General features: G+C 39.2%; 1 protein-coding gene across 2 annotated transcripts in view; it reads left to right on the forward strand.

The window, feature by feature from the left end:
* The first annotated feature begins 403 nt into the window (after nucleotides 1-403).
* LOC117826205 (corticotropin-releasing factor receptor 2) overlaps nucleotides 404-15,351 on the forward strand; it is a 62,049-nt gene continuing 47,101 nt past the window's right edge. Inside the window, exons 1-2 of one of the 2 annotated variants that reach the window (XM_034702106.1) lie at nucleotides 7,876-8,096; nucleotides 8,233-8,352. In XM_034702106.1, the coding sequence (XP_034557997.1) occupies nucleotides 7,976-8,096; nucleotides 8,233-8,352 (241 nt within the window). In that variant the 5' untranslated portion in view covers nucleotides 7,876-7,975. Of the gene's footprint in view, nucleotides 493-7,875; nucleotides 8,097-8,232; nucleotides 8,353-15,351 lie in introns of those variants that run through there. The other variant, XM_034702107.1, reaches the window with a different exon arrangement.

Below are 15,351 nucleotides of genomic sequence, written 5' to 3' on the forward strand. Positions count from 1 at the left end.
TTTAATTAACTGTAATTTATAATAAATAAGCAGATTCATATTTTAACTTGACTGTCAGTATCAAAGTGATCAGTAAATGTTCATTTGTCCAGCAAGACGGCTGATAAGAATCTGTAGCCATGGAGGGGGTACCACCCATGTGACCGGAGGAACTTCGTTTTTATGTTTTTAATAATTATTTTTAAACCAATAAAGTCTTTAAATCTGTATTTTGTTACTTGTTGGTTTCTTTCGTCGGTGGCAGAGTAATGAGCAGCAAAATGCACAGCAAACAAGTGATTATATGATGGTTTGACCAAACCAAATGCAACACAAGGGATACACATTATGGACACAAAGTTCAACTTAATGCATTAAACCCAATTAAACCCAGACCCCCCTCTGACATCAGAGCGTTTGGTCTGTTCCACTGAGTTGGCTCCAGTTCAAAAGTTTTCACAGTCTTTGGCCACGCCTTTTGTTCATTCAGGAAGGACCACTCCCCACAGCCAGGTAACTTAAACAAAGAAAAACGATAAGCTTAACGGAAATGTGTGTCTTACTTTGAATAAATGAGATTAAATGAGAAAATAAACTGTATAAATTGCCAATGAAAACAAACCGGTGTTATTAGGAAAACGTATGAGGTGGGCAAAAGTTATACTAACCATGTGTGGCTGTGACTGTTGGAAAAAAAACACATTTATTCTACATGTTCTGACAGAAATGGTGATAGGCAAATTTCAGTATCTTAAATGCGGCAGCAACAAGTGTGTCACCTAGTGTTGGTAATTGTTTGAGCTGGGTGTAGTTTTTGGTTGTGTCATCTGTAGGGTTTCTGGATGATGCACATATCATAGAATCTAGGCACATTTTTCTGAATTAATGTATTCCTCCTTCCTTAACAATCTTATGCAAATATGTGTTCGTATTACCTCTACCATCAACAAAATGTTAGACTGTGAGATATTGCACAGTCACTCCATACAAAACTACTTGTATGTTCCCACTGAGACAACATGCAAATAGTATGAAAAGCTGTATTTACTTCTGAAAGCTCCTGTGTGAAAATCAACCTTTTGCTGTACTCTTCATAGGGAGGGCAATTATAATATTGTTCCTCGCATGGTCAATTCAGATGCTGGGCTTGACTGTATGTTACAGACTATGAGAACGTGATCAGAAAGCAGTTGCTCTTTAAATGAAAGGAAAGGGCTGCAGAGGAGCTCAGAGTGAAAGCCTGCTGAAAAGGTCGTGTCTCATTTAACAGGTAAACAGACAAGATATTAGATTCAGTTATGAGGCACAAGTCGAGCTGAGACACTTTCATTGAACAGGTTTAACAATTTGGAGCCATGATTTTGAATGTGTAATGAATGCAGTGATAAATTCATGGTTTAACATTTATAATTTTAGTTTATCATTTATAAAAGTGTAAATGTATTGAGTTAAAAAAAATGTATCTGCTGAGTTAAGGATCTATTTTGGGTTCATGGTGCTTATTTGCATAAACATCCACAAAAAGGCACTTTGGGAGATCTGATTAAAGGTCACTTTGTGGATGACAAAATTCAAACACTGATCTATAAACATCTGCATATATTTACAAGAATTTATGTTAAGATACATAGACAGGCACTGAGGCTTTATTCAGTACTGTGTAGCATTTTCATGAGCCATGAACTGCAACTCATAAACCAAACTTAATCTGCTCCAAAGTGGACACAGCAGAGGCGAGTCACTCAACCTTACTGTAATTTGCAGTGTTTCCCCCCCAAAATGTCAAGTGTTGGGCGTAGTGAACAACAGGCCTTTTTTCTTTGTTGTTCTAATTATTTTCACATTTTAAAATTACAAAAAGCTCTATGATGTTAAGGTGAAGCCAGCCTGATTTTTTTTAACTCTAGTTTCTCTGAAGCTGCTAAAAGTGAGGTGCAAAGTTTGTCTGTTCCTCTGAACAGATGGAGGAATGCGCCTGCTGAGTTATACCAACTCCAGCCTGAAACCAAACAACTTTGCATGCTGTGTCTCAGTTGCGGACAATTTTAAAATGTCTGAAAATAATCCTGAGAGTTGTGGCGCACTTCTATCACCTGTCATTTGGTGTAACTTTGTGATAAAACTCAGTCAGAGCTGTGAGAAGTCAGTCTTTTTATTTTCTTGAAGTTCTGATATAATCATATTTTTTATATTCATTTATATTTCTGTTTGTGACCAATAGTGTTTCTGACCTTTCTCCAAAAACGATTGTCAGTATGTGTTCATTTGGGGATTTTAAGTGGTCTTGGCCTATTAAACGGCCTGATGTCATTTAATATCTCTTGGATTTAAAATTTTCAGAGCAAGCTGACTGCACCTACCAGTAAACCCAAAAGGTGCATGTTTTTTTTTTATAGAGAACACAGTGTTTTTAGCTTAAAAGATGCCCTGACAGTCCTCCTCATGTCTATGATTCTTAGCCTTCTCTGTGGCTGATCATTCATGAAGTGATGAAATGATAATAGCTAGCTGCAAGTGCAAAATTATTTCGGTTTTCTAGCCAAGCATGCAGCTGGTGAAAAATTGCTTCTATGCGAGTATGATTAATTTCATCACATCCACAGGGGATGTTTGTGGTGCTACTACAACTGGCTCATCATTGTCACCATAATAAATGTGGGGTGAGCATTTTAAAATTCCTGCTGTTCAGTTAGAATTGATTAGATTAGTATTTAAATGAGGTATGGTATAATTTAAAACAAACTACTATTTTCCCTTTGTTAGACTTTCTGAAACATGTGACTCTAGTTTTGCAGATGCTTTTACTTTGAATGTCAGGTACAATCCTTTTACAAGCCTTCTGGGTTTTTTGTTTTTTCTCTTTCATCTCTCATCCGTGTATTTTCATATGTAGATTCTCAATCGATCTGACTTTGACTTCCTTTTGCAGAAATCAAGAATCATGAACTCAGATATAACTAGGGTTGTGAAAAAATACTGAGGTTTTGGCTTCAGTTTGGAAGATAAAGAAACTATAAAAGAAGAATGTGAAGTCATGTTTTGTATATGCTGTAGCTAAAGCAGTTTGAAATAACTCAAATTGACTTTTGGCCTTCAAAGCACACGACCTCAGCTCTCTTGGTTGAATATTGTCTGAACTTAATGGCCACCCTAACCCCCTACTGATGCAGACTTTCTGCCTCTTTCCTTGTGTGTAACCTGACTTCCTCTTCCTCTGTTTCCAATAAAAATTACTTCAGCCACTAGGTGTTGTATTCTGAATGTAAACATGGGCTGTACACCCTAACCATGAGATGATAACACAATACTTGACTGATAAGGACATACAGTGGGACCTTTTATGAATTATATCTATGCTCCTTATGACGACTGCAAAAAGCCATTTAACTCGCTGATAACATTCAAGCCAACTGCTTTTGTGTAGTGCAAACTTTTAATAACAAAAGCCTTTTCTCACTTCGGAGCATGTTATCTATTTGTCACCTTGACCAAAAGGAAATCAATGTATGCTGCTTCATCCCACCCTTAACACTAGAACTACTGGGACAATCATTTCGACTTTATCAGCAGTCAAAATGTCAGTTTTAAGCACTCTTAAAGCAATTTGATTTAGTCATAAAATCAATGACTGGTGGTCCTGCCACAAAAACACCTGAAATGACAGTCAGAGGGGGCACACAAAAGACATAATGAAGAATCAGAGGAAAAATCAGAAAAAAATAAAAAAAATGTCTTACTTCTTCACAGAGATGAACACTGCAGGCCAAACTGCCACACCACAGGGACCCATTTCAGAGCACTTTCCACCGTAAAACCTACAAAGGGACCAGGGATTTTTTTTGTTCTCAATTCAGTTTGCTTATCAGAATTTGAAAAGAATTTAAAAGACAAAGAAAGACAAATTAACCCGTGCGAAAAAAAATATCAATGTTGAATCATCTCAGCTTCAAAACTTGAATTAAAGTTCTCACAAATAATGCAATAACAGTCACAGGGGCAGATCCAAAGGGTGGCCTGCGGGCCTGCCTTTTAAATCTGACAGGCCACCCCAAAAACATAAACTAAGCCTGGCTATTTGTCTTGTCAGAGGTAGGACTTATGTTAAAAACAACTGTTACGTTTGTGTTGTGACAGGCTACACATGCTTTCTTTGCATTTCTATGTGGCCCTATCTTAGTACTTTAAACTTTGACTTTGGACTTGAAAGATATTAAGCTGAGGTACTAGATGATGCCGCTTGGTTAAGCCATGAGCTTTATGGGCAAAGATGGTGAACTGGGCCTGTATGCACGTCCAGCGATTAGCAATGAATACTGTCAATTGTACTAATGGTGAAAAAAAATCGCTTAGCGGTACCGTTGAGACAGGTTATCGCCCCAACAAAGCATTCAATTTAATGGTGGTAGACCCCATCATTACAGGTGCGAACGGCAGGATTACCGCACCTGTTAGGCTGTTTAAAGGATGGAGTTCTTGAGAGTCACACCGGTACCGCTCACAATGTTTATTGTTGTTTATGCGTAGTAGGCCTGCGCAATTCAAATTTGTTGGATAGGGGTTTTCCAGTAGGTTCCATGGACATATGAAGTTTTGCACCAGCCTCACTTTCATGGCATGATTAGATAATTGGCCAATTACTTAGTCGTGCATGCTGCTAACACTACGGCCAAATGGGCCGTTTCATAACGGTACTAATGACTAATGGTCCCGTTTGTGTACGTGCATACGGGCCCTGGTCCACACACAAGCATAGTGGTGTAAAGAGCAGAGAGATAGCTAGATAGCCATACAGATGGATAGCAAGCGAGTTAATAGAAAAGACAGCCAAGATATGAGTTTGCTCAGATGTAAAGAGACAGACAGAGCAGGAGCAAAGTGGTTTTTTTTGCACATGTATGGGTCTGACTTGATGTGTATTTTTTTATGATTGGTTAGACATTTATTTGTCATAAATTTCTAATAATTTCGTAATATTAAAACCCACTCACTCAACAGCCAGTGTCAAAATATTTACAAAAACTAAATAGATAATATTTTTTTTAATAATTTAGGTAAAATTCTAAAATTGTATGTATTTAATAGTATGTTCATGTGATCATTAATATCATAGAGAGTTTTGTAGCTTGGACTACCATAGATTTTAAGTTACCTTTCAAGGTTAATAATTATATACAACAAGGAACATTTTCTGGATTCCTTTAAGTTAGACCTTTAAGAAGATGTGATTAGTGGAGATGACCCCCCTTAGTTTGGGGTATGCTTCTAATGCCTGGACAGCACTACAATAGTCAGTGCCCCAGTTTGGCTAACCCTAGTAAAGAATAAATGGACTCCGCCACTGGTGCCTCAGATGGGCCACCCGAGTAAAAAAAAGTCTGAATCTGACCTTGGACAAAGGTATGAGTCCTGAAACTCATCAGCCTACCAGGCCCCAGTTTTTGAATAGTCCAGCCTTTCATCTGATGCATAAGTAGAAAATAAATCTGCAGTACCAGTTTCCCAGCACAACTGTTAGAGCAGGGCAATTTCACTTTATCATGCAGACTGTCATCTCAAATCAACTCCCAGCAGTCATAATGTAATGGCATGCTTGCAGATTGACACTTGAATAAAACCTTGACTTACCTAAGGTACTTTGTGTAACCACAAGTGTATATTTGAGAGAGGTGGGCTGTGTTAAATCAGTTCTCCTGTGAGAACCATTGATATGCAAATTTCTGACTCAATCCTTTAACCTAGATTTTAATTTGTGCCTCACTCAAGAGGAGAAAGACAAAGAGATCTATTTGCACACTTTCAGCTTGGCCTTTTCATATCAAAGTCCCTCCCACTGACACACCTGTTCCTGCTCTCTTGTCTATCATCTCCTAATCAACTAGGATGTCCTGGATCCTCAGTCTATTCTTAGATGAAACCATAAGTGGTGGCTAAGAACTAAGGCAGTGAAATGATTACTAATTGGATAGGTACTCTGCATAGATAGCAACAAATGTTCTCAATCTGCACTGCAGGTACAGTATTACCTACTAAATGCAAGCAATGGAAAATACACAAAAAGGATCAAGTTGTCCAAATAACTTTTTGACCCCAACTTAACATTTCATTTTGTATTTTGTATTTCTGCGTCATTTGACATGCAGTTTAAGTCGACACCTTTTTTTCCCTTTTACTTTTGCATTGTCGTTTCGACCTGAAGGGGTGGTCATGTTAAATGTCCTGATAAGGAATCCATTATTCCTACCCTATACTCTATGGCTGGCATTCTTATGGTATTGGAGTTTGTAAAAAGAGTTTCCGTCTGGGAAAATTCAAAACAATCAGAAAAATTAAGTAACATAAAGCCACTGTAACAAATTTAATGTTGCCTATCTTGGAATCGAAGAAGTACATCTTATCTCTCTGCTGAACTTGTTCCCTCCATGAACAAGTAACTGTTTTTCTGATGCAAAATCTAATCGTGCTTCATTATAACAACACAATGTATCATTCACTTCTGATCTCTTTTGTGCAAAATGTAAACAAAGACTGTTCCTGCAGGGTGCTGTCAATCTCTTTACACCTACCTGATGACAGCTGCATCAGCCTTTCAGAGTAACAACAGAGAACAGATTAATATTTTTCCTCGTTGCATTGTTTGCTTTAGGAGGTCATATTAGTTTTAAATTCAGTTTGTTTTGGAACCAGCTAAAGTGTCCTCACAGGAGTTTTAATCTACATTAGAAACTTGGAAAGTAAGAGCAGTATTTGTATACGACCTTACAAGATGTCTTATTCCAAAAAACATGGCACTAAGGTGCACATTTTAGCCTTTTCAAATCTACCTCTCTTGTTGCACATCAATTTTGGCCTGTTTGTAATTTGTAATGGGGTTTCACTTTGTGACCTCTAGCACAAGGGCGGATCTTGTCTCTTTTGACTGGGTGGTCCAATCAAAGCACTGACTTGTGTAGAGAAGGGGCATGAAGCATGTATGCACACACATATTACATTTTGTTTATTTATTCACATTTCCTGCTGTGACTGCTTATTAAAGTATCTTAAAGATGTTATATTCCTGTGCATATGCCTTTTTTAAATTTAAAAAGTAGCACAACAAAGTGGCGACATTTACACCATTTCAATTTTTAAGCATGAATAAAGACAATGTACATTATATCAACACAGATTTAACTACTACCAAGTGGAAATGTGTTACAAATACAGCAAAAAATACTTGCAGCCTGTTGTCACACAACTCGTACATCAGATTTAAACACAAGTCTTATCTCTGACAATGCAAACAGCCAATCTTAGATTTGGGCCCAAGAATGCTGGGGTGGCAATTCATATTTCATGGAGGGCCCAGGCCACCTCTGGTCAACCCCTTCGATCTGTCCCTGCTTAGTTGCTGACCACTTAAAGCATGTTAGCCTACTGTAGTTCTAAGCCACAAAATACAAATCATCTTCTACTTGTAGTGCATGTTTTTCCATACTATGAAAAAGAGCTAAACTCACCTAAGTCAAAGGACGGACCTAATTCCAGAACAACAGTGAAAGCATTGGGCGTGTATTACTAAAGGATACTTTCTTGGTAGCTCTTGAACATCAACCTACCTGCAAATGAGGTCAGTTTAATAACAGGATACAAAAGTAAAGTACCACTTCATAAACTCTAAGTACAAAATGAAAGGACTCCTTCTCCTCCTCCTCCTCCTTCTGAATGCAGCCTCTTCCTCCCTTAAACCAATCTGACAGGAGGGTGTCAGGTGTGAAATGTCAGTGACAATAGGATGCGGTGAGTTCGTGGATCGGCTGTCTTTCAGCGGCTTGCTGCAGCACGTGGATGGATGCGGGCGCGCGCGGCTCTGATTGGCCGGGCGCGCGGCACTCAGCAGGAGCACTGAGCTCTCTGCTTGTCTTTACTGATTCACAAGCGCGTGGACACCGCTGGGCTCAGTGTATGCATCTCCGCTCGGACCCGGGATTAATCAATCGCGCATTATTCAGTTCCCACCATGGATGCTACATTGTATCAGATCATATTCGGTGAGCTCGCGGACTTAAACTGTAGTTTGATGGATGCTTTCCAAGACACTTTTTTGGAAAACGCGTCTCTGTCATTGCTCAGCACTGATGGTAAGATGAACCTGCTTCCTTTTATGCTCTATACCAATAAGTGTTGCATCTTGTAAAATAAAAACTACACATAAACTATAGCTGAATGAGTAGCCTTTTCTTTTCTTTTTTTCCACACTTTATTTCCTCCCTTAAGGTTTTTATTGCAATGCCACTACGGATGAGATTGGAACCTGCTGGCCGCGGAGCAGCACCGGGAGGATCGTGGAGAGACCATGCCCGGAGTATATCAACGGGGTTAAGTACAACACAACCAGTGAGTAATTGTATCCTCCATACAGAAGTTATATGCCATTCATTTCTATGGAACATATGATTTTGTGAAGAACTTATTCGCAAAATAAAAAATATTGGCTGGAAGCGCCCAGAGAGAGGTGATGTCTATATGGGTAAAATTAAATATGTAAGGGAATGAGTAGAGACATTAAGCAAATAAATCTAATTCATTACTGTATGCATTATAAAATGCATCATTCTATATTTGTCATGCTAATTGTAGGGCTATTCTTAGTCTGTAAAGCCGTGTGTTGTGATGTGAAGCTGGGATGACAGTGAATCTCAATGATCATTACACCTCCTGTCAGTACAGCAGCTGGATCAGAATGAGCACGTGTGTTGCTCAGTGTACGTTAAAAGATAAATCTGCCCAAAATTACTTACAGTTTACATTAATTTGCAGCTCTTGGTTCGTTCTGTTGCTCAGTATTATACTTTTCTATAGCGGCATGATCAAAATGGGATAAAAAGATCCATCCTGTGAGATATTTGATTTAATCACTGCAAAGTTTCAGGGAGAAAAAGCCATCAGTTGTTGGAAGGCAGTTTCAAATAAATAAGAAATGGCAAAAATTATCCACAAATGCAAGCAAAACAAAGGATTTCATCATTGAAAGAAAAGAAAATACCACTGGCAGAGACCTCCTCAGTTTCAAATCGGCCAGATTGCATTGCAGACTTTCTATCACATACAGTACTGTCAGCCAGGCAATTTTTTGGCTGTCTAATCTGGTACTGAGATGAGTCTTGAGGTCTCCTCCAGTCACGTATGCTGAATCTCGCTCCAAATATAAGCTTTTGATGCAACTATTTGCTTAGACTCTGAACATATCCTTGCAGTTTAGAGTCCCTGGCACTATCAGTAGTTTTCCGTATTGGAAAATTTGCAATTTGCTGTTGATTGTAACAAGCTGAAGTTTTTGTTTTCTGTCTCGAGTATCCAAACTAGAACCGGATGACCAATATTTTTAAACCAGGAGCTGAGAACAGCATATCACCTTTTTTTTTTTACACAACACCAACACATCCGTTATGTAACTCCTGCATTAATCATTAGACTGCTAAAGGTGTTGTTGAGACCTTTAATAAATGTGTTACATTTCACTACACAACACCTAAAATTAACTCCTGTAAGGTATCCAGTGTTCAGACTCAGAGCATCCCAAGCTCTGTTTTTTTTAACTCAACACAACTGTGATCTTTATTTTAGGCACTGGTACAGTTTAATTATTTAGCTACTAACCACATACTCATACACTCTTATACACACATATTTATACAAAGAAAAACACACCTTGCCCTCTGTAGTCACAGCTCACTGCATTGATCTCACCTTTGCTCTGTCAGTGCTCAGTATTAGTTTGTCACTCCTGTTGGTGGTTTGATCCACTCAGTGCAAAAACGTAGGCATGTGCCATGACAACGGTTTCTGACATGCACCATCATTTACTCACACCTTAGTGGATCAAATGAATATTATTGACATGTTAGGGTTAGACATCGTAGCTTTGATTGGCTCTATAAAATTGATCTTCCAATCAAACATCAGGCCTGTCGTATGCACTGAAGGAAACATTATATGGTTTCTGCTCCCTGCTGATGGTGATATACTGTAGTTGCTTTGTTGTCTCCTGCTGTTTTCTAAGGTTTGACAAACCAAATATGAATAATGGTAGCATGAATCAATGGAAAAGAGAAGTTTTCACTGAAAATTCTGTCACATTATTGAACAAATTCAACTCCTCAGGTAGAAAAGAACAGGTGAGAGATTTTTTTGTCCCCCTTCCTAGAACCATTGAGGGAGATAATAACAGAAATGAGTCCTACTGATGCCAGATTGTGCAGGTTTTATTCCTGCATCGTCAACAGCATCAATTATTTAAAAAGTCTGTTTACTTGAACAAGGATTGTAGATTTGTGTTGATTTGTTACGTACTTGTGATCAAGTTTGCCTGTAAGTTAGAATTCTTCCCATATTGCTTTTTTCCATGAAAGCAGTATGGAGTATTTTGAAGGCATTATAGGGAATTTTACAGTTTGATGACTTTACAGTTACATAATAGAAATAATCTTATGGCTTGTTACATGCATTGATTGCAGCTGCTTTACCTTAAAATCCCCTCAGTAAGAGAAGAATATATTTTAGGACTATGGAATTTGAATCAGAGCCACTGTGTCTGTGCTGGGTTAGCTGTCTGTGATCAGCTGTCATACTCTACAAACGTAGCAATCACGCAGGAATACTAATGGGCTGATGAGAATTTGCTGTGCAGAGCTCTTTGAAACACTTTTCATCATCTGAAAGCGCTTCAGAATCTCTGTGGGTTATGGCAGTGATGCATGTGAGCATGCAGTCTCTAAGGGAGGATGATGTGACTGCAGCATGACGTGTTACAACATTGCATGCTAAAGCTACACATGCTCTTTTCAAAACAGGTTGAATAGTGCCAATTATGAGATGCTGTTCTTTAAGCTTCAATATATTTTAAGTATTTCCTTTATTTATAATATTTTTGACACAACAAGCTTCACAACCTGCCAAAGAGAGCCTCTAGAGGGATGCATGCCTGGAGTAAAGCCATGTTACAGTAGGCGGTGGGGAAGTTCAGAGAGCAGGGGAAGTGTTAACATTAAAGAAATTGTTCTGGGAAATGCAGGTATGCACTCAATTTATGCACTAAGCTCAATATGTAAAAGAAGCTGTGAAGACACGTTTGTGGACTTCCCCGCAGTGCAGTTTTTAGCACTATTTTCTCACTGTAGGAAGCTTCCTAGTTTAGATTTTTTTGTATTAAGTACATATTGTCTCTTTTCACTGAGTGGGTATCTTTCTCTCTGCATTCTACCACAATTTAAAAACGTGCATGATAGGCTAATTGGTGAATCGTATGTGTGCATGCGAGTGTGACTGTCAGCCCTGTATAATTGGTGACCTGTCCAGGGCGACCCTGACTCTCACCTCATATCTCTCAAAGGATAACACAGTAGCTGATGGAAGGCTACAGTATGTGTGCTGATGGTAATGTAATGCTTCTTTTCTCGCAAATTGTATCTTACAGGGTCACAGTGGCCCATAAGACCTTCTTGGCCTTAAACCACACATCTATCTATACACAGCATACTATGCAACTCTGGAGGCTGTCAGTAGATCTGCAGACCCACAAAGCAAACCACTCACCATTGGCCATATGTTCACCATTCCTGTTCAAAAATATTGTTAGTTCATAGAGGACCAAGGATTATGTTAGCAGTTATAACCAAACAAAATGGTCTGAAGTGACGCAGATTCAACGTGTAACCCCCAAGATAGAATGCCCATCTAAAATTTAAAGACATTCATTCATCCAAATCCAAACTCAGTGAAGGGTGAAGGTAATATCACAAGTGAAGCAGTGTATGAAATATTAAAAAGATCCTGGTTAAACATAGTTATAGATAGATAAGGTGCTATTATATTTTTACTGACAAGACCAGACAAAAATATCATTTAAAGGTTAGTTTCTTTGAAAAATGCTAGAAGGATGAAGATGGGAGGGATACAATTAGTGAGAGTGTGATAATGGTTGTGAAAGGAGGTTGGGATGCAAGGGACAAAAGTAGGATGCATAACAGGTTGTGATATCTTAAAGCTGGGATTGGTAGTCAGATTTAGATACACTTTTTGTTATACTGGTTAAAATGATCTTATGTCCCGATGGCAATCAATACATAATGTGTTCTTATCGCTATCTAAAGCCAGAGTAAACCTAGGAAAAAACCAACCAATCACTGCCTTTAGGGTCCAATTTATTAAACCAATCAAATCCAGTCCTGCAGTTCTGCCCGCCTCCTGCGTGTACATTTCCCTGGCGTGCACTCTCCGTCCCCTGCCTCTGTTTCCCCCTGCCTCTAGTTACTGCCCCTCTCGCTCGACCTCGGACCTGTCCCCTCTGACCTGATGAGGTGCTTTGCTCAGGACTGTAGTCCGGATCAGAGTCTAAAAAGCTCTCACCACGGGGGCTCTGACAAGCAAAAGAATTAATGACATTTAGTAAGTCCTAAAGAAAATGTATATGTATTGTAGCGTCCGCCCGGATGCTGTAGGGATGACGAGCCAATTCGTGAACACGTTGAGCTTTAATAACCGGTCACTGTCGGCCGTGATCACGCCAACCAACAAAGCAACAATCAATGTTCGAATGAATGAAGAACTTCTCCTCTTGTCTCTCACGCACTCTACACCTCTCCTGATGCCTTCACCAACTGTCAACACTGTAGGAATTAAGAACATCTTCACTGAACACGTTTAACAAACAGGAAGCCGGTTACAGTGTTATATGTGTAATAGCTTTTCTCCTGATATCGTGTCACCAGTAAAACTAGATACTGCTAGTGTGACAGTTGTGAGTACTAATAATAGCCATGTTTGTTTGTGTTTTTAACTTTCACTATGATAATGTTTTGGTGAGGACTGGTTTTGAATTAGTCACGATCATATGGTCGCGGGGGCGTAGTTTTGGAGGAGCTCCAAGGGGAGGGGGGAGGGGTTAGACGGAGTGCTACATTCAAACTCATGCTAGTTTTCCGTGACTACCAACCCTAGCTTTAATAGGACAAGAGGGGTCAAAATAACAGGGGACTAGAATAGAAGTAGGATAGGAGGATACTAAGTCTGAGTAGGATGGTATAATAGTGATGAATATAAAAGTGACAGTGGTGAGTCAAAGTAGGATGGGATGCTCAGGGTCAAAATTATAGTCACTGGGGTGCCATTGGCCTAGTGGTTGAAGCGTGCCCCCCATATACAGAGGCTATAGTCCTCATCCCAGTGGTCTTGGGCTTTTAAAAAATGATAGTGACAATAAGGGGTCAAAGTAGAATGCAATGCTTGGGGTCAAAATTAAGGGGATGATGGGGTTCATGGTAGGATTTAATGCTCAGGGTCGAAATAATGGGGAATATTGGGGTCAAAGTAGGATGGGATGATAGGGGGTTCAAGGTAGGATGGGATGCCTAGGGTCAAAATAATGGGGAAGATGGGGGTTAAAGTGGGGTGGGATGATAGGGGTCTAAATGATAGGGAAGATGGAGGGTCAAAGTTGGCAGGGATGGTAGGGAAGATAAGGGTCAAACTAGGACAGAGTTAAAGGGGGCTAAGTTTTATGCTATCCTCTTTGTAACCCCTTTCATCCTAGTGTACAAAGCCCTAATTTCAAGCCATTCTCCTTTGATTCCTATATCTCCTTTGGCCCCTCTGACCCCATCATACTTTGAGCATCTATCATTCCATCCAACACTGATCCCTTCTATCCTATCCTAAACTGAAAAACAGAGACAAATAGAGGAGAAAGGCGTAGGCATGTTTGTATAGGTATGTACAGGTAATGGAATTAGGGAGGCAAAAGTGATAAAGCTTGTGAGGTAGAGGGAATTGAATTTCTGAGAGAAATAGGCTTAGTCCTGTCCCTATATCAGTGTTACAATAATGCAATGTTGTTTTAAGTCATGGTATGCTGTATATTTTGAGAGGTCCTAAGACATTGAAGTGTTATTATCCTGTTCTTTTTTCAGTGGCAATAGCTGCTGCATTTGATGCCATTGTTAAATAACAATTTTAAATCAGAAATTAGGTCAGACTAAGAATAGAAGTAGGCCTGAAAATCACATGAGCAGGTGTTAATTAATACAGTGCAGTTACACAAACAATCAAAAGTACATTGAAATCAGAAAATGAACATAAAGTGAAGCTTTAACACACTGCTCTGCAAACCCAGCTGGATGCATATGCATGGTTTTTTGTCTCTACTTCACATGCATACAGTATCTGACCTTTGGGACTTACAATAGAATTTCTTCCATTTCCCTTTGGGAATGTCTTAGGGCTAAACACAGTATGCTACAGGCCTACATATTAAAAAAGCATGACCCAGGCTGTGCTACTTCTATGCTTAAGGAAAAGCCCTTGTGCTTTGTGCTCCCAGATTTTCACATCTTGTGTTCAGCATTGGTAGGTTTCATGTTGTGCCTTAAAATCAACGGCTAAGGAACTATATTGTCAACAAAATGATTCAGTTCACTCATAAAAATCAATGGTACCACAGACTTTAAAGGCCTGCTCAGGTAAGGTGCTATAAATTGCTGTTCGTTTTTTCAAGCATACATCAATATTAATGTCTGTGCAGAGTGGCTTAAGAGGTTTATGCATTTTTAAACCTTCCTGTCTCCTTTTTCTTTTCTTTTCTTTTTTTTTTTTTTGGGTGTGTTTGTTCAGGTCTCTGGTTTACACAAACTCCACATCATCACAGTTGACACTCAGTTGTCAGTGTGGTTTGAATTAATTAATTGTATATGCTTTGTCAGTAACATGTGACATGCTTCCTCTTAAGCCTGGGGCAATACAAGATGTTCACAGCGGTAGAGATGAATGATATCAAAGAGCATGTTTCCTCCTTTGGTAAACTCACCCCATCCCTGTGTGTCCCTGTTCATTTTCACAGAGGAGACGGTTGGTTGGCACATAATGTACCTCAACACAGCTCAAAGTCAGGATAGCTGCATCTACAATGGAACTTTATTGATTCTCTTATCTGGATTAATAAAGTCCGAGACATATCAGCCCCGCTGTGTATCAGGTTCAAAGAGGACAGAGCTGAGCTGCTGCAGCGTTGCACGTAGGGAATACAGCTTGGAGCCATATATAAAAGCAGAGATTAGACTGTGTATGTAGCATTACTTCATCTCTCTGAGCCAACATGAGAATATTTTGTAATTATATTGAAAAAATAAACTAGGATGTATTGCAAGGACTGTTTTTGTGATCAACCAACACCTGTTGTTCTGACAGCCACTGATGCATTCGGCTAAAAGTCACAAGATAACATGGTCAATCTTTAAACTGAAACACTGTCAGCATAGAGCATCAAACACATGGCACTACTGATATTTAATGCATGCTGTGTCAACAAATGTTTCAGCATGTTGCTGTTTCCACCCTTGCTTG

This window comes from Notolabrus celidotus, chromosome 15 (genome assembly GCF_009762535.1).
Source record: "Notolabrus celidotus isolate fNotCel1 chromosome 15, fNotCel1.pri, whole genome shotgun sequence".
Taxonomy (NCBI): Eukaryota; Metazoa; Chordata; class Actinopteri; order Labriformes; family Labridae; genus Notolabrus; species Notolabrus celidotus.